This window comes from Pieris napi, chromosome 19 (assembly GCF_905475465.1).
Source record: "Pieris napi chromosome 19, ilPieNapi1.2, whole genome shotgun sequence".
In the NCBI taxonomy this organism is placed as follows: domain Eukaryota; kingdom Metazoa; phylum Arthropoda; class Insecta; order Lepidoptera; family Pieridae; genus Pieris; species Pieris napi.
In genome coordinates this window covers 536910-562776 of record NC_062252.1, presented here as the reverse complement: position 1 = coordinate 562776, position 25867 = coordinate 536910, and the positions used below count along the sequence as shown (strand labels likewise).

Genomic DNA, 25867 nt, shown 5'->3' with positions numbered 1-25867 from the left:
CTAAAACTATGCTTGAACTTATTTCCTTATTTGTTTAACTGTATCAATTTTTAAAAATCATTGATTTTGTAATTTATGTCATTGATTTTCGAACCAAAACAAATTGTTTAGTAATCGTTATTAGAGTCGCAATATCTGTATATACATCCTTAACGTCTCCAGGTATCATGGATCGTGAACAACGACGAAGTCTTCCCAGACCACCGTATTCGCTTCGTCACATCCGACGTCAACACTGTCTTCTACAATACCAGCGCTAAGAGATCAGACACCGGCTCATACACTGTCAAACTCGTTAACACTGAGGGATCAGACAGTGGAACCTGCAGGGTATGTACTAAAAAAAGGCGATTTTCCAAAATTTTTAAAATTATATTTAATCTGTTTTTTTTATGCACTAAGACATCATGGAACATTAAGATCTAGCCTAACTTAAGACCGATAAGTAATTTAAGGCTAACCTGATTTACTAAAAAGGATTTTTATCATAAGGAAGTGTAACATACTTACAGTCTCTATTAATGGGAAGACACTCTGTTCTTGTGTTCTACTTTTTCAGTCACTGTTCAGCACTTAATACTAACGTGCACTAACTCGAATTCACTAATTCAAATGGTTTTGTCCTTTTCAGTCTTCTCACTAGGCCCGTGGTGTCAAAGATCTGTATTTGTCTGTGTTAATCTGTATTTAAGATAAAATTACCTCCAGAGGTTTTTGATATTTAAGAACAAGTTTTAAGTCTGCAAACAATCAAATGTTCATGAACCGCCTTAGGCATTACTTAGCGAAGAACTTGATTGCGACCCCAATTAACTAAGTGAAATAGAAATGCTCACTCTATTATGTACTTGAAGAGCAGTGTTGTCCTAGTGGCTTGAGCGTGCTTATAACCCTGAGGTCGTGCGTTCAAATCACGGCTGTGCACCAATAGAAATTGCTTTATATGCGCACAATTAACACTAGTTCGTACGGTAAATAAACCATTGTGAGGAAACCGTCATGTTTTTAATTTGTACTGATAGTGTGTCAGGCACAAAAGACTGATCACCTACTTGCGTATTACTACTAATACATTAATTCTGAAAATGTGGCTTGAAGGTTGTTACGCCATTGGATTTAAGTAAGACTTACACAAGAATGGGAGTTAAAATTATATATTTTTTAGGTTCTGGTTGTAGACAAACCATCCCCACCAGTGGGTCCAATGGAAGCGTCGGACATCACACCGGACACTTGTACCGTGTCCTGGAAAGTGCCGCTAGATGATGGCGGATCGCCTATTACCAACTATATCGTGGAGAAAATGGATAATACTGGCGTAAGTTAATTTAGAGTATTGGTACAACTAATATAGTTCAAAAATATACTTTTTTAATGATGAATGTTAGTAAATTATTACCGATTATAATAATTCCTAGAGTCCTGGCCCGGCTTTGCACGCCTAACGCCACGCCTTTGTAACCCTTATGTTACTCAGAGATAATGTAGCATTCTAATGGTGAAAGAATACGATACAGTTTTTGAGTTTTTACTGATATACAATAGAATTGTTCCTCTTTATAATATTAGTTTAGGAAACACGGACAGAGGAGTTGGAACATCAAGCTTTTCAACCATACATTACTTCCTAAATTAAAATTTTAAAGTATTTCCAGCGCACAAATATAGAGTATTTACAATAATCTTAACCTACATAGTAATAATAATAAAAATTTATAAATATAAATTTGTTACAATTACTTTACTTACTGAATTACTTTTCTTGATATTAAAATCTCTCAGTTTGATTTTTCTCCCAGATGTTACCCTACTACCTGACTCTAGTATAAAATAAAAATAATTATATTTGTTACGCAGGTGTGGTCAAAGATCTCATCCTTCGTCCGAGGCTGCCATTACAACGTGATGGGCCTGGAGCCAGAACGCAAGTACCTGTTCAGAGTGCGCGCTGAGAACCAGTACGGTGTTTCGGAGCCGCTTACTATGGATGACCATGTCGTTGCTAAGGTATTTATAATATATTAACTAATATCCTTACTCCAAAACGTACGCTGCATGCAATGTAATGTCTTTTTTTTCTTACAATAAAGTTCACAAAAGAGAAAGCGACTGTACATGAATCACAATCTTACTTATTAATACAAAAATTATGGCTAATAAGTAATATTATGTTGACTAAATTTTCTACAATATACAGTCATAAAATGTGGACTAAAACAGTACGGTGTTTTTGAACGACTTCAAAAAGCCCGAAAAGAGGTTTCAAATAACTTGTATTTTTTTATATGGAAATAACGTCGTTTTCAAACACGATTACTTTTTAATAAGCCTGGTTAAGATAAGTTATTTAATGAATTACATCGCCTAATTTTATTTTTAAAATTTATCGATATACCTACTTAGTTTTTAAGATTACTTCTATATTCGCACAATTATCACCTTAACCCCATACTCCACAGTTCCCATTCACGGTACCAGACGCACCAGGCGTCCCACGTGTCACCGATTGGGACGGTTCGACGGCTACCGTCATCTGGGACCGTCCCAGATCGGACGGAGGGGCCCGTATTCAAGGATACAAGATCGAGTACAGAGACGTACAGGATAAGATTTGGACGAGCGCCGACTATCTTGTTAAGGACTGTAATTATCAGGTACGAAGTTGTGGATTTTGTTGAATGGCCAAAAGTACCCAAAATCGAATTTGCGACTTAATTTTATAAAAAAAACGTATTTACTTAGAAGTTTAGTCACATTAGTGAAAACTTTGATAAATATTAAATAAAAAATTTCTAAAATTTTGCCTGTTACCAAATTTTATTTGTAAGGGATACCTTACAAATAAAATTTGCTGATTTTATTTGAAGATCTAATAGTATTATTTTTTCTTTTTAATTTATCTGAAAAAATTATATTATTCTTATTTAATTAGTCCCCTAAATCTAGCAAGCAAAGGGTGGGTCCCAAATCAGAGATAATAACCCCAGCGACAGTAATTATTTTAGTTAAACATTTAATTTTTCAAATAAATAAAATTATATTTCTCTTACCCAGGCATACAACCTGGAACCCGGCCACGAGTACGAGTTCCGCGTGCGCGCTAAGAACGCGGCTGGCTTCAGCAAATACTCCAGTACGTCGCAAGTGTTCAAAGTACGCGGACGCGCCGGACCACCTTCGGCCCCGAGGGACCCTCGTGTCTTGCGAGTCGGAAGGAACTACGTTGACGTGGCTTGGGATGCACCTGCTAGTGATGGAGGTGAGGCTTTTTATTATTTATTAGCTTGATTTGCCTTCCTCAATAATCGGTAAATTCACTCACGATACGAATAAGATTTTCCTGATAGAACTCTTTTACTCAGGTTAAATAATAGCATTTCCAAATATAATAAGAATTTAATAAAATATATACAATCGCAAAATAAACATCAAAAAGTATCATTATTAAACATTTTTATACCAATGCCGCTACAACCTTTTAGGTCTGGGCCTCAGATTTCTGTGTCTGTTTCGTAATCATCCATTTTTACTAATAGACAAGTAGATGATCATCCTTTTGTGCGTGACGCACGCCGTCGACTTTTTGCGTCTAGGACATGCCGGTTAAATACGCACGTCCATTGGTGCACGTTGGTGCACTCATAGAAACCACTAGGCCAACAATACAATATATAATACGCGCTTTGAGTTCTTTTCATTCGTCAGCAAGAGAGGACTGCATTTATTTTATCCATATTATATAGTTATTTGTGTTAAACACCATTTATCAACTTCAACGATCGCAGGTGCACGTATCAGCGGCTACATCATCGAAAGACGCGAGCTGTCAAGCTCTATTTGGGTCAAATGCAATGACTACACAGTGCTGGACACCAGCTTCACTGCGCTCAATCTCAGCGAGAAGGCAGACTTCGAATTTAGGATTATTGCTGTCAATTCTGCTGGTGAGACTATTTTAAATCTAGATTATTAGTATTCTTTATTAGTTCATTGAGTGCAATATTTATTGTTTTATATACAAAAGTATACTTAGTTTTTGAAGTGAAACTTCTTTATCGGGGTTGGAAAAAAATTTAGTGTAACATTTTTTCGTTACGCGTCACGTTTTTCGGTTACGCGCCATGTTCCTTTTTGAAGTCAAACTTCTTTATCGGCGTTGGAAAAAAAATTAACGTCACATTATTTATTATTTATTAATTATTAATAATTGTTATTTATTATTTATTATTGAAGTGACACTTCTTTATCGGGGTTGGAAAAAAATTTAGTGTAACATTTTTTCGTTACGCTGTACGCGTCACGTTTATCGGTTACGCGCCATGTTCCTTTTTGAAGTCAAACTTCTTTATTATTTATTATTTATTATTCGACACTTAATATTTTAATGACAATTAAATTCATTAAATTCCTAACATATCTTCCTTTTTCCGTCCCTCTAAGTATCGGAAATCTAAACTTTTAGATTTGTATAAATATGAACAACACTTCAAGATTAGTTTGCCACTGAAGTTTCACTTCTGACATGTGTACTTTGTACACACACACACTTTTTTTTTTTTGATAGTGTGTTTACACTCAAACTCAAAATAACTTTATTCATATACGTAACCAAGTACACTTATGAACAACAGAAAAGAAGTTAAATTGATTCTAAATTAACATTTACTACCAGTTCGCAAGACAAGGGCGTAGAGCGGGCAAGAGAACTGGCAAGAACTCTCCGCCACTCTTTTTAACGCCATGTTTTGAGTAGTATAAATTGTTTGAACGGGAGCAAATCAATCCCAAGGATTAGGATAATTTAAATAATCGTCAAATTTATATAAAGCTTTATTTTTAAATTTTCAATTGTAATTAAAGTAATATCTATTAAATTATCTTTAATTTTGATAACAGGCAAATCGGAGCCATCGTCCTGCACGACGCCCGTAAGGACTGGTGAAGAAGTTGGTGGAGCCAAGCCGGAATGGCTGAAGAAGTTGGCGCCTCATCTCAACGTGCCCATGGGCAGGCCTTTCACTTTGGAGTGTGTCGCCTCAGGCAGCCCCTTGCCCACAGGCAGGTGGATGAAGGGTGGACGGGAAGTTGTACTTGGTACCAGGTTAGTGTTGTTTTACTTGTATTTCTAAATATTTTATATCAATTTTTTTTTAAGTATCAACGCATTTATAGTATCTTCTCTTCTTTTGGTGCCTCTCCATTTCTGGAGGTTGACCGTCAGTTTCGTGAAGCGTGTCTTGTCTTTTATAGAATAAAATGTATTAATATTCCAATTAAATATTTTTCAGATTTATAGCGGAATCGCGCGAAGGCACCCTCCGCCTGAACATCCTGGAGGTGACGGAAGCAGACGAAGGCGACTACACCTGCGAAGCCTCCAACTCCATTGGACACATTTACTGCACTGCTCACCTCAAGATTGGAAGTGAGTTTAACATTTGGATTAACCTTAAATTCTCCAGAACTGGCACTCCTGGCGTTATTTCTCGTCCGATCGGATACTTTGCACAGTAAAAAAAGAGTGATATTTTTACTGTGCAAAGTATCCGATCGGACGAGCTCGAGTCTTTAAATTTATTTAAGAATCTTCCTTTTGAGCATTTCTCATTTGCCTCGTAATTAGCTACTTGTAACACTTAGTAGTCTAGTGTTACATGTAATTTAATGCTTTTTCTCATTTATTTTACATATTATGTATATTACATATATATTATTATTATGTACTTGTACTACTAAGTAGGTATTTATTTATTTATTTTTTCATACTAGAGTTACCTGAAAGAAATCGCTTGTTAGCGAAAAGGCCTTTCGTTACTATATGTTTAAGATAACGAAGTATAAAAAAACATAGAAATCAAATTGTCATTACTATTTCCCAGGCCCACCAAGGATTACCCGAATGCCGGGAGACTTACACTTGCCGGAGCATGACAACACCAAGATCAAGATTCTGTACACGGGTGACCAGCCCGCTGACGTCACGATCTCTAAAGACGGCCGTGCACTTAGCGAGTCTGTTCACTTCAAGTTCACAGTGTTCGATGATTACATCCTTATCTTCATCAAGGACATCACTAAGGATGATATGGGTAAGATTTTATGACAACTTCGATAGGAATGATAATACCTAGGCTAGAAGACTTGTGTGACTACAAGTTTCGACCTTAAATCTTACACTAAAGTTTCGGATTTAAAAAGCAAATATTTCACAGTTAAAAGTTTTATGACAGATTAATCTAGTTGGGAATATTAAATCTAATAGCCTGTGTGGAAAATTCTCAATCTGATGAAGAAATATTATTAGGATATGTATTGGGGAAAAATAAATTATAATAATCCAGCTACAAAACCTTATCTCTGCCTTTCATCAGAGCTTTTGTTACTTTTTTTTTTCGTTTTTTTCTAAGTAGATATTTAGCCTTCCAACGCGTCTTTCTTTACCGGTTTTCTTAAGATATTTACCTTTACTTTAAGATCAGCAATAGGGTCATTACGTATTAAGAAAGAAAAAACTATTAAAATTATATACAGTTGGTACACAATCAACGCACATTTTTAAATCTCGGAATACATGAACATTTAACACTGAAATTCCAGGATTATACAAAGTGACAATCAAGAACAGCTCGGGAGAGGTATCGGACACCTTCTCGGTGACAGTCACGGGATTGCCCGGACCTCCCCAAGGACCTCTCGAAGCGACAGATATCACCAGGCACACGTGCACTCTCGCCTGGAAACCGCCCACCTACGACGGTGGATTGCCTGTCACCCACTACGTGGTCGAGAGGATAGATATTTCTGGAACGATCTGGATAACCATCGCGTCGTGTGTTAGAGATACCAGGTAACATTATTTGTTTTAGCCGTAACAGCTCAAAATTAACTTTGTACAGACACCGGCAAATATCTTGAACAAATGACCTTGCCTGCGCAGAAGCGATTTTTAGGTATCACTGGGAGAGGGTGGGCGGCGGGAGAGTGACGTGTCGATCGCGTGATTGGTAAATCAGTTGACGTTTGTATCCCGCGCTGCGCATACTTATTCCCACTCCCTTGTTTAATGTTCAAGATGTTTGCCGGTACTGTACTAACCTAGCCAATGTTATCCTTATATCTACAATCTGCGCTTACTCCTATGATATCATCCCAGAGACACCCTAATCAAGTTATTCTGGTCGCTATATGTAGAACTTCTCGACTTCGCCCACAGGGGCTTTCAGCCCGGCCAGTTAGTGTTTAGACAGTTCGAGGATCCTCTCTGTACGTTGGAGGAACAGTACACCACGCTTCCTCCATAAATTAAATCATATGTACATCATTAATTCAATATTTTGATTGACTATAAGAGAGAGACAGCTTTAGATCATCTTTTTCTCTCTTTGAATTGTCAAATAAAATAATAATATAAAATCTCATGATTAAACATTTCTTATGTAACATATTAAATTTTCAGGTTCACAGTCCACGGCTTAACTGAAGGACAAGAATACAACTTCAGGATTCACGCTGCTAATGAAAACGGAATCGGACCCGCCCTTGAAGGTGTTAATCCTGTTAAGGTATGTTACATATACTATATCAAAATATATATCTCTTTGATATGTATTTAAAGTCCTGTCTGTTTTATTAAGCCGTTTTTTGTTGCGTTTTTGGAAATTATATAATTCTACATACATCTGATTAAGCTAAAAAGATTTTCTTGTCTGTTTTTTTTTAAATATTACAATGTGTAAAGAAAGAAGTTTTGAAAAGAAATTACGCACTTACGTATATCTTTTTTTACAAAATCTACCTTTCTTTCGCTTAGGCTAAGGCGCCATTCGACCCGCCATCGGCTCCTGGAGTTCCCAAGATCGTGGAAGTCGGAGGACACTTTGTTCACCTTGAATGGGACAAACCTGAAAGCGATGGAGGTGCTCGGATACAAGGTATTGCATTTTTGGCACACTTGTCTTTATTCACGATTATGGGGATACAATCTACTTTTAACCCCTTTTTGTCTTTGGATAGAGTTTTTGAAGTGAACCTTTTTTACGCGCATGAGGGTACAATTTTTAAAAAACGTCACGAAGATGTGCAGCGTTTTTGTCGAAGAAAAGGGAGAGAGCGAGTGAGACCAATTGAGAGAGATTGAGAAGGGCGAATTCTGACATGTGTACTTTGTACGCACGCACTGTTTTTGACATGTTTTTCGTTTCGCCTTAATAAATAAAATTATTTCCCAGGCCTCCTTCTACTATGACACTGGTGTATTTTCTTGGCAGGGACGGTCAAGTTTATTCTATATATCTAATCAAAACTATTCGAATTCTTTTAGGCTATTGGGTAGACAAACGCGAAGTGGGCTCTCAGAGTTGGCAGAGGGTGAACCCTGGTCTCTGCGTGGCCACGCAACTGAACTGCGCCAACCTCATCGAGGGACGCCAGTACGAGTTCAGAGTGGTCGCTCAAAACGAAGCAGGTTTATCACCACCCAGCACTAACAGCCAACAAGTGCGCGCACAGGATCCTGCAGGTAATGATCTGCTATATGTGATATTTGAATCTACCCTCAAAACTTCATGAACCTGTTATGAGAGGTCTGTTATCCTTAATTCAGTCTCTGTAAATAACTTTGCTCTTTTAAGAGAATTTTTGTTCAATTTCTTTTAATTTCCAGCGGCAACTCCGCCAGAGATAGTGAAACCATTGAAGAACGCGAACTGCATCCAGTACCACAACGCTAAGTTCCAGTGCACCATCACTGGAGTACCTCGGCCTACCATCTCTTGGTACAAGGGTGAGTGGCATGAGATTATACAGATTCCTTATTTAGATCCCGTACATACAGATTGGATCAACAAAAGCTATTTCGATTTGTGTTACAGGTGCCCGTGAAATAATGAACGGCCCACGCTACCGCATATGGAGCGAGGGAGACAACCACTTCCTGACTGTCTTAGAGGTGTACGGCGAGGATGCGGACGAATATCAGTGCAGAGCCGTTAACAAGGCCGGTGCCAAGAGCACCAGGGCTGAACTTCTTATTATGAGTAAGTTTACATTTCCTGGTTTACTTTTCGAGAGGCAGTATGAAAATGTCTTTAAGAATCTTATCTTGAACAGAAGTCCAGTAAAAATCTGATTTTGCGGACTATTTAGTAATGCAAAGAATTCTCAGCATTGTAAAAATTAAATGACATTTGCATGCCTATTTATATATTGTGCGGATTTTTATAATTAATCCATCTAATCGTACCAATATCTTAGCAAATAAACTATTTTATTATTATAATTAACGTTATAAACACCTTTTTAAAAAGCCACGTTTGGCCACACCAATATATTTATGAAATTAAATTCGAATGTTGAAGCAAAAAAATATAAGAACTAATCCTTGTAGTAGTCCAATCTGTTAATTGGTACGCTTTGTTGCTCATGCCTACGTACATGTACGTAGATTAGATATTGTCCCGATTGTAATTATAAAATTTATTTAAATTTTAGCTGCACCAAAACTAAACGTCCCACCACGCTTCCGAGACACGGCCTACTTCGACAAGGGCGAAAATGTCGTAATCAAGATTCCCTTCACCGGACATCCGGTTCCCAAGATCACCTGGGTCAGAGAGGGAGAGACCATCGAGTCTGGACTGCACTATCACGTGGAGAGGAAAGGTAATAGTAATTATTTTTATAAGTTTTATTAAACGTACAAATATACATACGCTGCTCGTACGTAATTTATAATATTACGTACGAGTAGCGTATGTTCTACTTCTAAACAATTATTGTTTTAATGAAAACTACTTGTGTTTATGATTTTTTGACTCATTTTTTTTAGAACGTCACGCGATATTGACAATCCGTGACGCAAGCAAACTAGACTCTGGCCCTTACCGCATCACGGCTGAAAACGAATTGGGACAGGACTCCGCCAGCATCCACATCGAGATTAGCGGTAAAATTAATAATTATATTCATCTCTTAAATTTATTTATTTATTTATTCTATACATTATCAGAAAGAAATGAAAATAATTTTACACAGTGTGGTGGACACAGGTTTTTATGAAGTATTAAGACACATTTTTTACGAATATTATAGTTTGTGGCCTAGAAGTGTTGCTATCATAATGATATCTAAAGCTGTCAAAAGTATTATTTAAAAAAAAGTATAGAAATTGTTGTTATAAAACATAAATTCGAAATACCGCTGAAATAATGTTACACCCAATCATAAAATAATATTAATAATGAATCGTCAAAATATACAATCAATATTTTCTTAGATCGTCCGGACCCACCTCGCTTCCCAGCGGTAGACAACATTGGCGTGGATTCTCTAGCTATGAGCTGGCGTGCTCCACTATGGGATGGCGGATCAGATATCACCAACTACTTGGTTGAGAAACGAGAACACCCTATGTCTAGCTGGATTAGGGTTGGCAACACCAGGTAATTATTCTCTAGTTCAATCGTCTGAATCAAAAAAATGGCTGCTTGTGTTTACTACAAAACATAATTTACTAGAAAACTAAACTTGGAACTAATTGAAAAATATTAATTTCAGGTTTACAACGATGGCAATAACGGGTCTTGCGTCAGGCAAACAATACGAGTTCCGCGTATACGCCGAGAACATCTACGGACGTTCGGAGCCAAGCGAACCCACGTCACTTGTACAAACTAAGTCTATTATTAAGAAGGAGTTCAAGAAGAAGGAATATCCTGGTAAATTATAACTTTTTTTTAAGTTTATACAATAAAATTTAACTTGAAATCGACTTTTTGAAGGACTAAGAGTCAGTCTTTTGGCCTTAAAGACTTAGACTTAATAGATAGTACTAATAAAAAAAATATATTATTATAATATATAATTATTTAAAGTGATAATGATCAAAAATCTTTATTAGATGAAGTTTAGTCGTTTTTGGTAAATTTACTCATAATCATTTTACAGTGGACGAAAGCGGCAAACGTATACGTACGAACGCAGACCACGGCCCAGTAAAGGACTACGATAGCTATGTATTTGATATCTACAGCAAATACGTGCCGCAACCTGTCGAGATTCAAACTTGCTCCGTCTACGACAAATACGACATCTTAGAGGAGATTGGTAAGTACTTAACATTTGCAGCTACCCTCCGAAAGTATTTATCGAACTACCTTTAAAAATTATTTTACCCTCGAAAAGTTATATAATAAGGAATTTCTAATTTTTATTAACGGGTATAAATAATAGAAAATATAGATATATTATTACTTATTAATAATTAAACTTTTGCATAGAGCAGTTATTGCTTTTACGTAGGTAGAACAAAAAAAATAGATTTCAATAGTTACGCATGTAAAGTAGATTTTAACTCACGAAGTTGCTTGAGAAATTTAGTTAACACAAACTAACCCGAGTAGTTGAACTTGAACCCTAAGTCCGTGTAAATAATGTCGAATTTCGCAGGTGACTTCGTGAGAACATCTAAACGGAAACGTACCAGAGGTCTGTTTGTGAATAGATCGATGTAGTTGCTCTATCTATTTGCATCTATCTCTCACGCATTTTAATTTATTTATAGGTGTATCTCCCTTACTTAGAATGCGTTATATTTAACCACACCCTTTTAATTTTTTTAATTATACGGCAATAATTAAGGGAGATATAATATGTATAACGCAATATAATAAATTCAAATTATAAGCGATATATTAGAATATTTTTATCTGCTTTAATAATTTTTCATTAAGTAGTATAACGGTTTGAGCTATATATTTATATATGTTTAAATTTAATAGCTATTATCATTTAGTATGTCAAAATATAACTAAAAATTGCACATTTTTATTTATATTTTCTAGCGTTAAAGATATAAACAACTGTATTATGCAATAATTATTTATTTTGAAATAACTTTAAACGCCTTATATTCTAATAAATTAATTTATATATAAATTAAAATAAATCTAGATGCCTAAGGTTTAATGTAATGTTGTAGGCACAGGTGCGTTCGGCGTGGTCCATAGATGTCGCGAGAGAGCAACCGGCAACATATTTGCGGCTAAATTCATTCCCGTCACTGGCGCTATGGAGAAGGAATTGATCAAGAAGGAAATAGATATTATGAACCAGCTGCACCATAGGAAATTGATCAACCTTCACGATGCCTTCGAAGATGATGACGAGATGGTGCTGATATTTGAATTGTGAGTATATTGTTGGGTTGTATAGCTGATTTCAAGTCAAACATTTTTAATATTGTTACTTTTCCTAAAATTTGAACACAAACCTCAACGTGTTCGCTCTAAAATTCTTTAAAATTTCAAGAATTTTAGAGCGAACACGTTATTTGACTATAAATTATTAAATTGACAAATTTCTTGTTTACCGACATGCAAAGATTTATTTATTTATTTACACTTCGTTGCAAATGAAAGAAACACAATACATAAAAAATTATAAGGGATGCAACGGGCGGCCTTATCGCTAACAAGCGATCTCTTCCAGGCAACCCTAGTTAAGAAAAAAACTTTAAAAAAAATAAAAAATAAACATGCGTGCGAGAAGTGCCGAATCCTTAATCTTAAGTAATACAAAAAAAATATTAATAGCAAACTAAAAACTTAAAAGCTAATCTTACAAATACATGAATAGCGAATAGTGATGTAAAAGGAAACATAAGAATTATACAAGTCACGATTGATGAGGATAGAATAAGGTTAAGAAATGATTATACAGAAGAGTTTTTAAAGAAAAACGCTTTTTACCGGATTAAAGTTATGTATTATTATTATAAATTTACAACTATTTGACATAATTTTAAATTTATCCGACGTTTCGCGTGCTTTACAGCGTGCGTGGTCACGGTGACTGAAGACAAAAGATGTTGAATGTCAAAAGGTATCACAGCTGCAGAGAAAGTTGCCTTATCTGTATTTGTTTCCCCGGAGTTGGTATCGACTAAAAGATGGAGGGTTTTGGCAAAAATGGCTCACGGTGTCCTCTATTTGTTTGGTATTTGGTGTCTTAGACTGTGGCCTGTCTTACATAGGGCAAACTAAACGCAATATGTCCAGCAGACTCAAAGAACACATTGCAGACATAAGACATAGACGACACACAAAATCAGCAGTCTGTGAACACATACTAGATAGGCCTAATCACTACATACGCTTTGACCAACCGAAAGTACTTGCGAAAGAGAAAAGATTCTTCCCAAGATTGGTACGCGAAGCCATTGAAATCAAAAAACACCCCAATTTCAATAGAGAAAACGGCCTAAAATTGTCAAACACCTGGGATCCAATAATATCCAAATTAAAATCTCAAAAAGAAAAACAATCCGCGAAAATAGAGGACACCGTGAGCCATTTTTGCCAAAACCCTCCATCTTTTAGTCGATACCAACTCCGGGGAAACAAATACAGATAAGGCAACTTTCTCTGCAGCTGTGATACCTTTTGACATTCAACATCTTTTGTCTTCAGTCACCGTGACCACGCACGCTGTAAAGCACGCGAAACGTCGGATAAATTTAAAATTATGTCAAATAGTTGTAAATTTATAATAATAATACATAACTTTAATCCGGTAAAAAGCGTTTTTCTTTAAATGTGTAAAGGTTATGTAAATCAAAGACAATACAGAAGAGTTTTAATATTGAAGTTTACTCTAATTTCTTTTCTATTTAATAAAGCCCGTTTATTTGCAATCTTTATAAATGTTGACAATATACAGTTTAGATATGTATTCAATGTCCATTTTTTTCTTGATAATCGTTATCCTAATTTCCTTCAGTACCATTGATTGGAATCCCTTCACGGGTAAAGGCTTCCAGCTTTTTCCAAATTTCTTCATCCATGGCTTTCTTTCTTCTTTTCGCTTCCTGATAACTCTCTTCTATCTCTATCTAAGGCGCCCTTTTCTTCTTCCTTTGGTCGATAGTGATCTTTAAAGTCCATCTTTTATCTGTGCATCTATATGCCGAGATATTAATATTTATATTACAAAAACTATATTAATTCGCAGCTTGTCCGGCGGCGAGCTATTCGAGCGAATAACCGAACCTGGCTATAACATGAGCGAAGCCGAGGCAGCGCACTATATGAGACAAGTTTGTGAGGGAGTCAAACATATGCACGAACAAAACATTATTCATCTGGATCTCAAACCTGAGAACGTCATGTGTCAGACCAGAACTGGTACTGATGTTAAGGTAAGGCTCAGACTTATTAAAAAAAATACTTCTTATGTGTCGAATTTATTTGCTACTTTTGTTTTAACTATACCAAAGACATTTTTTTAGGATTTTTTTTTATTTTAACATTGCTTAAAGGTCTTCGAAAGTAGCAGACACGTCCTACTTACAATGTAAAACAATTATCGTTAAAATGAAGCTTAACTTTAAATGTTGTGTGCAGAGATCTGGCGCTTTCGTCAGAAAATATCCCGTGTTGAAGCCACAGGAACCTTCTATACCTTAAAACCTGATTTATTTATAAAATTTTCAGATCATCGACTTTGGCCTGGCCACCAAATTAGATCCCAATGAAGTGGTCAAGATATCGACTGGCACGGCTGAGTTCGCAGCCCCAGAGATCGTAGAGCGGGAACCGGTCGGCTTCTACACTGACATGTGGGCCGTTGGAGTCTTGGCCTACGTCTTGTGAGTTTCCAAATATACTTCAGTTGCCAGCGAAGCAAAAAGCGTTGTTAAAAGTCAAGTCTAGTCAAATCATTTATTTCAATTAGACCACTTTGAATGGCACTTTTAAACGTCAAATAAAATATAAAGATGATTCTAGTTGCCCCTTCCAAAAGATAATTTCGTGTGGAGAAGAATGGACCAGAAACTCCACATTTACTCTTTAAAAAGATTTGAATCACGCATCTGTAAGAACGACCTATTCTTAAATGAACAAAAATTTATAATAACTACAATTAATAAAAATCGGTCGAGCCGTTTTGGAGGAGTGCGATCACAGACAAGATAATACGCGATAGCAATATAATTTAGATTGTAATGCGTGCGAATAAGAGTACCTAAATTTGGCTTTAAAGCATTTGATACATTTAAAATAATTAAATAGGTTATCGACGAAAATTTTTACAAAAATTTAATAAATGTTTCTTCCACGATATAGAAATAATTTAAAATTCCATTAGTTGGATGTAACAATTTATACGGTACGCTCTTCAGATTATCCGGACTCTCGCCATTCGCGGGTAACAACGACATCGAGACCCTGAAGAACGTGAAGGCCTGCGACTGGGAGTTCGACGAGGAAGCTTTCCAGCACGTATCTGATGATGCCAAGGACTTCATCAGACGGCTGCTGGTTAAGAACAAGGAGTGAGTTTTGTTTGGATTTTAAAAGAGCTTCAAGATTTCAACGTATTAATTATTGTTATAAAAAAAAGTATGACACTCGGGGAATGCTGCGGTAAAGCTATTGCATTGCATTTTTTATCAACTTACGCAATTATAATTATTAATTTATTTTTTATTTATGTAGTATTTTTTATCTTTGATATTAATTCTACCTACCACTCTACTAGAGATGTGAATACGCAGTATGCGTTCTGTACCGCTCTAACTCGTATTGGTCGCACCTATATTACGTCATCGTGTGTTAGGTTATTTTCGTTACGGAATTTCTTGATTCGGTCGCCGCGCTCAAAGCCTACGATAAAATCTATGCAATAGCTTAAAATATAACTCGCAAATGATGACATGGACTTCTGCTTACGTAAATATTGAATTTCAGAAAACGTCTGACAGCACACGAGTGCCTCGTGCACAAGTGGTTGGCGGGCGACGCGTCCGCTTCTAGGACCGCTACTATCGCCGCCAGACGCTACGAGGCTATGCGGGACAGGCTTCGAAGGAGATACGAGGTGGGTGAACCGACTCGAAATAGTATTTCTTTCTTTAACCGGCAATAATACGCAAAATTTTAAATTTCTGAGTATTCTGGCAATTTCAGTAATATTTGCTGTCAAAACTTGGACTAATTAAAATATTTGAAGAATTTGGTATAACTAATTATTTTCACTCGTTTCGTGTATACGTAAAATTGGTAAAGTAACCAATATAGTATATTTCATTACGAGTGCGGAAAGCTTGTCATTGCAAAGAGTTCCGACAAATGTCTACCCGAGCCGAGGCGCAGCCGAAGGTGAGGGTTGACAGTCGGAACAAGTTGCAATGATGGTTCCGCACGTGTACTGAACGACTATTTTTAAAACAGTTGCGAAAAAATTAAGCAATTTAATAAAATAATAAAAACACAATAAACTCAACTAACTAATCATTTATTTCTTATAAAAGTTATAATTCACATATACATTGAAATTGGTACAGTTTTTTTACGAACTGGGGAAGTTTTAGGTTGCATATTTACTGTTTGAGACAAACTATTATTAATTTCGTATGATTGTTCATGTATATTTAATATATAATATAACAAACAACTAAACTCGCAAAGAACATTTTTGGAAAATGGCGCCAACTGTAAAAGAATATGAGCAGAGATTTTTTTTTCTTCACCCATTCTGGGTAGGCAAAGGGAACTATGCCCATACAGCCAAATCTTCAGTAGAATTTTTTTATTGATATGAAATTTAATGAGATGAAATGAAATGAAACCTAACCTAAAACTCATTGAATCAAATCATTAAATCTGATATTAAAACAAATGAGTAGCTTCTTTTTTGAAATATTTGCCTGAATTATAAAAACTTCTATGATTTTTTTTAGTAAAAACTTCGTGGTTGTTTTTTTTTCTTTTTAATAGACATTATCTTGACAGTTGGGAAAGAAAACGCACTAGTTCGGAAAAGGTAAAGAAAAAGCACGAGTGTGTAATAGCCCACATCCCGAACGCTATACGTCCCTGCAATACGCCACTTTTTGAGCAACCGTATTAAAAATTTAATTTCAGAACTGGTCATCATTCGTCCTGCCGATTGGAAGAATCAGCGAATATAGTTCACTGCGTAAACTACTTATTGAGAAGTGGAAGATCTATGATGGACAATTCGGTGAGTAAAGCTTTAATTTCATTATTAAAGAATCTTTTGTTAATTTAGTTCAGTAGTACGTTAGTTTGTACGTTCACTTTGATTTCATCATGACGCGTTTCGCTTTCACAATTTTACACTCATTTATTAAATATGAGCAGTGTTGGCCTAGTGTCTTCAGCGAGCGACTCTCATCATTGAAGTCGTAGGTTCGATCACCGGCTGTGCACCAATGGACTTTCTGTCTATGTGTGCATAATACATTCACACGAACTGTGGAAGAAAACATCGTGAGGAAACCGGCTTGCCTTAGACCAAACACAAAAGGTCGATGGCGTGTGAGGCACAGGAGGCTGATCCTACTTGCCTATTATGATAATGAAAAAGCATACAGAAATCTGGGGTCCAAACTTAAATAAGTTTTTTTTTTTTAATGATTTATAATTAATGAATAAAAATGAACAGACCGTCGCCAAGCGGCACCACGGTTCGTGATAAAGCCCCAATCGGCCTTCTGCTACGAGGGTCAGTCCGTGAAGCTGTACTGCCGCATCATCGCCTGCGCCGCCCCGACCGTCACCTGGAGCCACAACAACAGGGAGCTCCGCCAGTCCGTCAAGTACATGAAGAGGTATAACTCCCTCTATCACTATTCATATCTGCCAGAATTTATAAATTAAGAAATAATTTAGTTTATAACAGGGTAAGTCGTTCATGGTAATTCGTTGTACATTGGTTTTGTAATTTTTATAAAAGCTGTTGGCTATGTAAATAAAAATAAATAAACAAAATTATAATATTTTTTTCATAATTAAGTGAGGGCCACCGGTGAATCACAAAAAAAACAAAATATATGACATTAATCGGTCCGAGATGAGGTATCCCATCAAAGCTGTCGATATTTGTTGTCTGCTTCTTTTTATAATGCTCTGTTGCGTCAGAGAGGTGCAGAGGTATTGCTTATGAGGGGAAAAGGGGGTCCAATGGGTCCAATGTCCATATAAAAAACAATGCTGTAGCGGTATATGACCGTGTTCGGTTGACCATCACATATAAATAGCATTTCTCACTAATCAAGTTCAAAAAATCTTTGTTTACCAGTTCTTGCCTTTTTACAATTACGTTCTTGTCTAAAAATATTCTCTGTTAATTCTACTTTCATGAATATTTGACATGTAAATGTTTAATATACAGATACGCGGGAGACGACTACTACTTCATCATAAACCGAGCCAAGTTGGAAGACCGCGGCGAGTACATCATCAGAGCGGAGAACCATTACGGCTTCAGGGAGGAAGTTGTCTTCTTAAACGTACAACGTGAGTAGTTCTCTAGATTATATTAATTATTTGTGTTCATTTGTGAAACCTTGTCCGTATAAACAATTTCATTGTTAGTATAGAGGGAGCGTTCAAGTATTACGTGACGCAATTTTTGGAGGTTATTAAACCCCCCCCCCCCATGTAACGCGCCGTAACGTTTTTCTGTACCCAAGTATAGTTAAAACGTTTCGTGACCACCTGGTGACTCTTAACTGTAAAGTACTGGAAAATCGAAAATAATATTAACAATAACGCGTAATTAAATCCCCGCCCCGTATCGTAACGTTTAAAAGGTCAGAAAAATTCGTTACTTAATACTTGACGGCTCCCAGATCAAAAATATATTTTCGTATTTTTAACAAGTTGTTACCACAATAATGGTAACGCAATTTCGATGTTAAGTTTTCTCTGTAGGAGACCATATAGGACTCTCGAGTGATGAAATATAAAAAATACTTATAATTCTTGAATTATATTCCAGCGGTACCTAAAGTGCAGAGACAGCACGTGCCCGAAGCCCCTCGTCGCCGCGAACACACCCCGTACACCTTCTGGCAAGAAAGCAGCGAGACCGCTCCTTCCTTCACCTTCCAGTTGAGGCCCAGGGTCATGCAGGCCAGGGACACTTGCAAGCTGCTCTGCTGCTTGAGTGGAAAACCACCTCCGACTGTCAAATGGTTAGTGTTACGATTAACTGTTGAGTAAAACGAAATCTTTTAGAAGTATGAACATATCGTCGCTGTACAATGATAGCCTCGTATGTCCAGAAAACCAAACATTACAGGAAACGAAATCGTTTTGTCCATAGTTTTAGAGGTAAAAAGGACTTATTTATGTTATTAATAAATAAGTCCTTTTTACCTTACTTCATGATATATATAGTATACGAATGAAAAATAAATGTTTTTGAAGTGAAAACTTCTTTAACGGCGTTGTACACTTTTTTTGGAATGGGTAAAAAATGTTAAACTCGCGTCAGGACACGTGACTTGATCGAAAATTCGTAAGACGGATGGAAAGTAGACAGCTGGCGCGGCGTATTTAATGTAATATAAATTTTCATGTTTGTGTACGATAAGTGCAATAAATAAATATTGTATTCTACCACATAAATGATAATTAAAGCAATTCGTGCAAAATTATTCCCTAACCATTCCAAAATGTCAAAAATGCACAACGTTAATATTCAAGTTTTCACTTCTGCCGGCACTCCCGGAGTGCGACCCGTCGTTTTTTATTTTGACATACAAGGTTGTTCTACAGTGACGATATAGAAAACGTATTTGAAATAAATGAATGGAACTAAAACTAAATGGTTTACTTTGCCCCAGGTACAAGGACAAACGCGAGCTATCGAAGTACGACTACGCGATGTCGAACTCGGACGGCGTGGTGACGATGGAGATCATCGACTGCCGGCCCGAGGACAGCGGGAAGTACTCGTGCGTCGCCACCAACGTGCACGGCACGGACGAGACCTCTTGCGTCGTCATCGTTGAGGGTAAGTGGATACCGCATGTGCAGACATGACATGACAGACTTTTATTTGAATATATCTATACTCGTATACGTATACTCAAACAACAAATTAGTATCAGCTAAGAGAAAAAAATTGTTTTGTTAAAGGTTAATTTTACATTGCCTGTAATTATTTTTATTCTATCTACTATTACAATGTTTTATAGTTGAATTATTTGTTATTACAAAGTTTTTTTCATTCGCAGGTGAAGTAGTGAGCGAGGAACAAGCGGCCTTAGCCCACAACTTGCTGCATTCAGGCGAGAGACGATACATCGAGAAACATCTTAAACCTGCGCCTGCGCCGATCATTACTAAGACTAAGGTACAGATTATTAAATTCCCAGTTCGTGGTTTTAAAATATAAATTGGCTCATTTTACTATACTTTATTTTTGTAAGCTACAGTAAATAAAAATACAGGTTTAAAAATTACTATTTCGTATATTTAAGTTAGTCCCATCAAAAAACATATAGTTCATAGCTTAAAAATATATATCTTCAAAATTAATGAATATAGCTGTTATATAGTACAAGTATCACCGAATATAATATCTATATGCCGCATTTTGGAAAAATTCGCGCTTGTTAAATAAAAAATGATTTATATTTATTGTTTGTTTCCAGGTGACAATTGACCCGCCAAGCAAATCCACCACGATGAGGCCGAAGTATTCGCCACAGAGCTCGGTAGAGGCCAGTAAGAAGAAATATGGCTCCAAACTAGACTCGGACTCTGCGTCTCGGTCGAGAAGTGCCACAAAGGAATTAATATGTGAGTGTGGAAAAAATATATATTTAAAGTAAATGCAACGTTACAAAACTTAACGTAAACGAATACTATATTTATATAAAATCGGATTCGAAATACTAATTCATTGCATTTTGTGTATCTGTCGTATTGCCGTATATTCTGCCAGGCGTATAATAATTATCGAAACAGCGTATACACGTGAATAAGTACGTACATACGTACGTGTAAACTATTTTCTTTAAATTTTTTGGTTAATGGTTTTTTTGGTTATAAAATTCATAAATTGTGTGAGTAGCTATTTGGAATAATATCTAAAAGAAAATGAACTTGTGGACAACATTTTTGACTTAATAATAATTAAGTGTATTTGTGACGTAACATAATTTTGAATACCTCAGTGCCAGCGGCCGACGCGAGCATGTGCGCGCCATCGTTCGCGCGCGCTCTGCCGGACGCGTGGGCGGCGAGGGACGGTGCGCCCTTGCTGCTTTCCTGCTCGGTGCGGGGAGACCCCGACCCTCGAGTGGAGTGGTTCAAGAATGGGCAGCCGCTGCACTCCTCTGAGGTGAGTAGAAGAGAACAGAGTTGGAGTTGTACATTTGACGCACACGTTTTGCACTTTGCTTTCTCGCAGTCAAGTAATGCATACTTTCACACAATAGTAAAGATCTGAAATTAATAATAATTTAATTGAAAGTGTTTTGGAAATTTCATTTATGAATCAAATACACATTGAAATATTCGTAAAAAATTACTCTCATTATTTTTCCATAACGCGCCTAAACTAAAATGATGACTATAGCTAACAGGGTGTCGGTTTTTTGTGACGGTGTGCGCGCGCATCGTAAAAATTTACTCTAATAATTTTTCCCTAACGCACCAAAAAGAATGATATCTTCAAAAAAATAACTGTCCTCTTATGAACTTTTTGAAATCTTTGACTCTCTTATCCTAAAAAAATACAAAATTGAGTAAATATTTGTTTTTGCAGGTTGTTGACCTTAAATACAAGAACGGCGTAGCGTCGTTGGCCATCAATGAAGTGTTCCCTGAAGACGAGGGTGTGTACTCTCTGAAGGCCATCAACAGTCAGGGAGAAGTTGAGACCAAGTGCAGCGTCAGTGTTAAAGGTAGGTTCAATTGGATAATTTAATTAATATTACGATTTCTAAAGAAAGTAATTACAATATTTTATATCTGTTTGTGTTTTTCTCTTCTTTCGCAATTTTCAACTAAACTATTCAGCAGCCCAGAAACATCAAGTTGAACATTCCTTTAAAATTGTAAATATTTTATAGTATATCTTTAAAAAAACATATATATAGGAGCTGTTTAGCTTCCACAAATCTATATTTTAATGACAAAATGTATATCTCAGCATCAGACGGAGGAGCCAGCGCGAAGTTGGGCGACAAGCCTCCGCGGATAGTGGACCACGCCATCTCGCAGATCGTCAACGATGGAGATGCTGTCACATTGTCATGCAGGTGAGACGGAGATAGAGAGGAATTGGTTGCTTTAAGCGTATGACTGGATCTCTTGTGTTCCTTTCCAGTTTTAATGCCGTCAATGAGTCAAATATGTGTGTTCAAACTGACAGGAGGCTCATCTGATGTGCAGTGATACCGCCGTCCATGGACACTCACAACGCCTGAGGGCTCGCGAGTAGGTTGCCGGCCTTTAATTTTTTTTCTAAATTTCCATTTTACATTTATTGCTTTAAAGGGTGTAGAACGAACACAATTCAGTAAAAATAAAAAGTTTGGAGAATTACACCTCGCTTTAAATGTTGTCAAACATGAAAAATAAATCTAAATGTGCCATCAGAATAACGGGTGCCGAACGATTCGATGTGGTCTGGCTGCACAACAACAAGGAGATTAAGCCTTCGAAGGACTTCCAGTACTCCAGCGAAGCCTCCATTCACAAACTGCACATCGCTGAGATATTCCCAGAAGACGCTGGTCAGTAGTTCCATTCAGTTTTTCATTTCTACTCTATTCTTGTTCTCTGGTTAATTAAGTGATTGTCGTAAATCATAGAGAACAAAATATATAATAGCTCTTTGAAGTAGAGGGGATATTTTCCTTTCGTATGAATGTTCGAAGAGACATTAAAAAAATATCAGAAAAGATTGTGCAAAAAGTATTTATGATATTTAAAACTGTTTGGTATCATTTAACATTTAATAAACATAATTATTTAAATTTACATACACATTGACACACGCAATTATTTTATTTTTATTACAAAATAAATGTGCTTTGTTGCACGTTCCTCACATCAACACAAAGTATGCAACACCATCACTCAAAGCCTAATTAGGTATTGCTTAGTTAAATGTATTGAATAATTTTTATTACTTTTTCCCTTTTGGAAATGTTTGAATCTTTTTGTAAATATTATGTATTCTGGCTATTTTTAATTTAATTGTTTTATTGATATATATTTTTTGTTAGCTGTAGGAGGATTACGAAATAAATAAGTATCGTAAACTTTGATTTCAAAATATATCAGGCGCAATTTTTTATTCACATCATTGTACTAATTTCGTATGGTGTCTTGTAAGAGATATTTTTCTAATTAATGAGTTTTTTTTAATAAATACAGGTGTATACACATGCGAGGCGTTCAATGACGCGGGTGAATCATTCTCGTCGTGTACGTTAGTTGTTCGTGTTTCGGGCGAAGAGATCACCACGCCCCAATTCACGAGCTTCCCTAACTCCACGACTACGGTTAGCGCCGAGCCGGCTGCCTTCATAGCTGAGTTGGAGAAGGTAATTAAAAATATATTTACGTTATAATCCTTATTAATAATGGGTGCAATAATCTTCCAAACGTAATTGCCAAGAATAGTAGATTTTCTACGAAAATGTATGAATAATTTGTTCTGTAAAAAAATTGTTTTGGAAACCAACGTAAAAGATAGGTTTAACTAAAAACACCTTTTTTTTCAATAAAAAAATAAATTAACGGAAAACTTACTTCTAAGCGTTGGTTTTCTACTATAGCTTAAACTTATTATGATATATATTTATTTTAATATTAAATTATGTTACAGCCACCTCTCCAACTCCAATGGTTAAAGGACGGCAAACCCATCGACGAAACATCAACCCGCTACAGATTCACAATGGAAGGCGACTCCAAGTATCGCTTTGAGATCGCCTCCAGCTCGAGCGACGACAGCGGCCAGTACCAAGCGCGCGCCGTCGGCTCCAAAGGCGACTCCTTCGCGGCTTTCTACCTTAACGTAGTCGACAACTAAACGACACTGACTGACATATAACATTTAAAGTAGCGGCCCCGGCATGGCACCCTGCGGGACACCATGAAACTCTCACAAAAACGCTATTTATTCGAACTTTTCATACGATTTTTTTATACTATACGGAGTCTTCGAAACTCGTTTAAATATATTATAATTAATTTTAAAAATATTTATTATTATTTATTAAGTAATTTAAGTGTTACCCTATCGAATGCCTACGAGAAGCTTGGAACGTTTCGCTCTAGTCATTAAATGTTTATTTATTGTCCTCTAACATGCAGCTTCTGGAGATTTAAGCTTGAAATTAATATGCGAAGATTAGAATCGAACCGACGACCCTTTGTCCAGTATTCCGTTCGCCACCGCGGAGTAGGATCAGATGGTCGCCAGTGAATCGCAATCTTTATTTTTTACATAACATGTAATATTAAATTGTAAATAAATTAATTTATATCATGTGACCGCAATTTATAAATAAATATGTATACTTAAAAATATAGTTGTGTTTTATTTTTTATATACCGCACCCATAAATATACTATATTATATAGAGTTATAAAATTGTATACGAGGTGAAGATTAGTTGCTTTATTGGGGCAAAGTAAGCCAATGTTGAGTAAATCTCTAATTAAATAATCATCAGACTTCCGCGTGCGACTCTAATCCCAAAGGTCGTAGGTTCGATCCCCGGCTGTGCACCAAATGGACTTATTTGCGCATTTATCATACGCTCGATCGGTGACGGAAAACATCCTGAGGAAACCGGCACGTCTTAAAGTCGACGGCGTGTGTCATGCACAGGAGGCTGATCACCTATTTGCCCATTAGATTGACATATCGTGAAACAGATGCGGAAATTTGAACCCCAGATCTAAATAGGTTGTAGCGCCACTGATTTTATGTTATCTAATAATTTATAAAGCAACTAAAGTCTAAAGTATGAAAAATCATAGCATATTATTAAACATAAAAATCAAATTGTATAAATGTAATAAAATCTATTTCGATTAACAAATTAAAATTAAACACTTAGCGTTACAAGTTGACCGAAGCAATAACACTAGTAAAATTAATAGGCCATAAAACAGTAGCTCGGACTCCAGGATACAAGCAGTAAAGTGTTCGGAACGCCATTAAGAGGGAGAAATTAAAAAACTAAACGTAACCAAAAAAGCTTTGTAAAGCGTGCTTACGGTTGGGCGATAGGGGTTCCGTATTTTGAAGTAGGTACAATAACCGAGATCGGTGGTTATTTATAGTAATTTGTAGATGATTAATTATTAAATTGTTAGTCAAGTTTATAAATTTTCAAGGAATTTTAGATGGAATTGTAATATCCATCATTCAGTCACCAGAATTCAAAACACTATCACAATGATCCACGTGCATGCGCATCATGAACTAGATATACGAAGATACCGAAAGACAAATTCAAGAAAGACGTCTTAGAATGGTATCCCAGAGATGGGAGAAGGAAAAGTAGCATTTACATAAAGAGATGGGAAGACGGACTCGGAACTCGTGAAAGAGAAGTTAAACGGAAACAATAAGGGGAGGTTAGGTTAGTTTATTATAAATTGTTTATTTTTAACTGTTATTAATACAAATTGATATAATTTAGATACTTGATCCCTTTAAAGACTTTATTTATTTATTTATTACAGAAATACATACATTATCCTTACAGACTATGCCAATACGATAATGTCGAGAAACATTGAATAAAATATAATAATGTAGGTACATATATAATATTAAACACATAATATACACATTATCGGACTTAATAATAGTACCGAAGAAAAATAATAATTACTGAACAGGAACTTTGACAACAACAAATTCTTGATCAATGCAAAATAATATTCTATTTCAAATCAAGACTAACGTAACGTTTCTTACTAACAATGAAGAACCCCAACTCATTTCAAGAACAAAAAGTATCACATCTCATTCCATATTTCAATATTTATCACAAGATCGCTCTTTTCGTACAAAA

The 25867-nt window shown here is 36.2% G+C and overlaps 1 protein-coding gene across 37 annotated transcripts in view; it reads left to right on the top strand.

Annotated features, from left to right (window-relative positions):
- Nucleotides 1-24365, top strand: part of LOC125059015 (twitchin) — a 120861-nt gene extending 96496 nt beyond the window's left edge. For 36 of the 37 annotated variants that reach the window (XM_047663109.1, XM_047663120.1, XM_047663123.1 and 33 more), the window contains 38 exons: nt 163-330; nt 1166-1318; nt 1858-2007; nt 2460-2654; nt 3055-3259; nt 3786-3944; nt 4897-5101; nt 5289-5425; nt 5880-6089; nt 6598-6847; nt 7457-7562; nt 7811-7931; nt 8321-8518; nt 8663-8782; nt 8871-9035; nt 9490-9660; nt 9827-9943; nt 10274-10439; nt 10555-10715; nt 10945-11103; nt 11978-12185; nt 14008-14194; nt 14490-14644; nt 15179-15331; nt 15747-15876; nt 16923-17022; nt 17467-17632; nt 18196-18320; nt 18805-19000; nt 19655-19824; nt 20048-20166; nt 20468-20615; nt 20993-21159; nt 21586-21724; nt 21973-22081; nt 22422-22558; nt 23205-23374; nt 23659-24365. In XM_047663109.1, coding sequence (XP_047519065.1) covers nt 163-330; nt 1166-1318; nt 1858-2007; nt 2460-2654; nt 3055-3259; nt 3786-3944; nt 4897-5101; nt 5289-5425; nt 5880-6089; nt 6598-6847; nt 7457-7562; nt 7811-7931; nt 8321-8518; nt 8663-8782; nt 8871-9035; nt 9490-9660; nt 9827-9943; nt 10274-10439; nt 10555-10715; nt 10945-11103; nt 11978-12185; nt 14008-14194; nt 14490-14644; nt 15179-15331; nt 15747-15876; nt 16923-17022; nt 17467-17632; nt 18196-18320; nt 18805-19000; nt 19655-19824; nt 20048-20166; nt 20468-20615; nt 20993-21159; nt 21586-21724; nt 21973-22081; nt 22422-22558; nt 23205-23374; nt 23659-23865 — 6102 coding nt within the window. In that variant the 3' untranslated portion in view covers nt 23866-24365. Of the gene's footprint in view, nt 1-162; nt 331-1165; nt 1319-1857; nt 2008-2459; nt 2655-3054; nt 3260-3785; nt 3945-4896; nt 5102-5288; nt 5426-5879; nt 6090-6597; nt 6848-7456; nt 7563-7810; nt 7932-8320; nt 8519-8662; nt 8783-8870; nt 9036-9489; nt 9661-9826; nt 9944-10273; nt 10440-10554; nt 10716-10944; nt 11104-11445; nt 11526-11977; nt 12186-14007; nt 14195-14489; nt 14645-15178; nt 15332-15746; nt 15877-16922; nt 17023-17466; nt 17633-18195; nt 18321-18804; nt 19001-19654; nt 19825-20047; nt 20167-20467; nt 20616-20992; nt 21160-21585; nt 21725-21972; nt 22082-22421; nt 22559-23204; nt 23375-23658 lie in introns of those variants that run through there. The other variant, XM_047663144.1, reaches the window with a different exon arrangement.
- The last annotated feature ends 1502 nt before the right edge of the window (nt 24366-25867 follow it).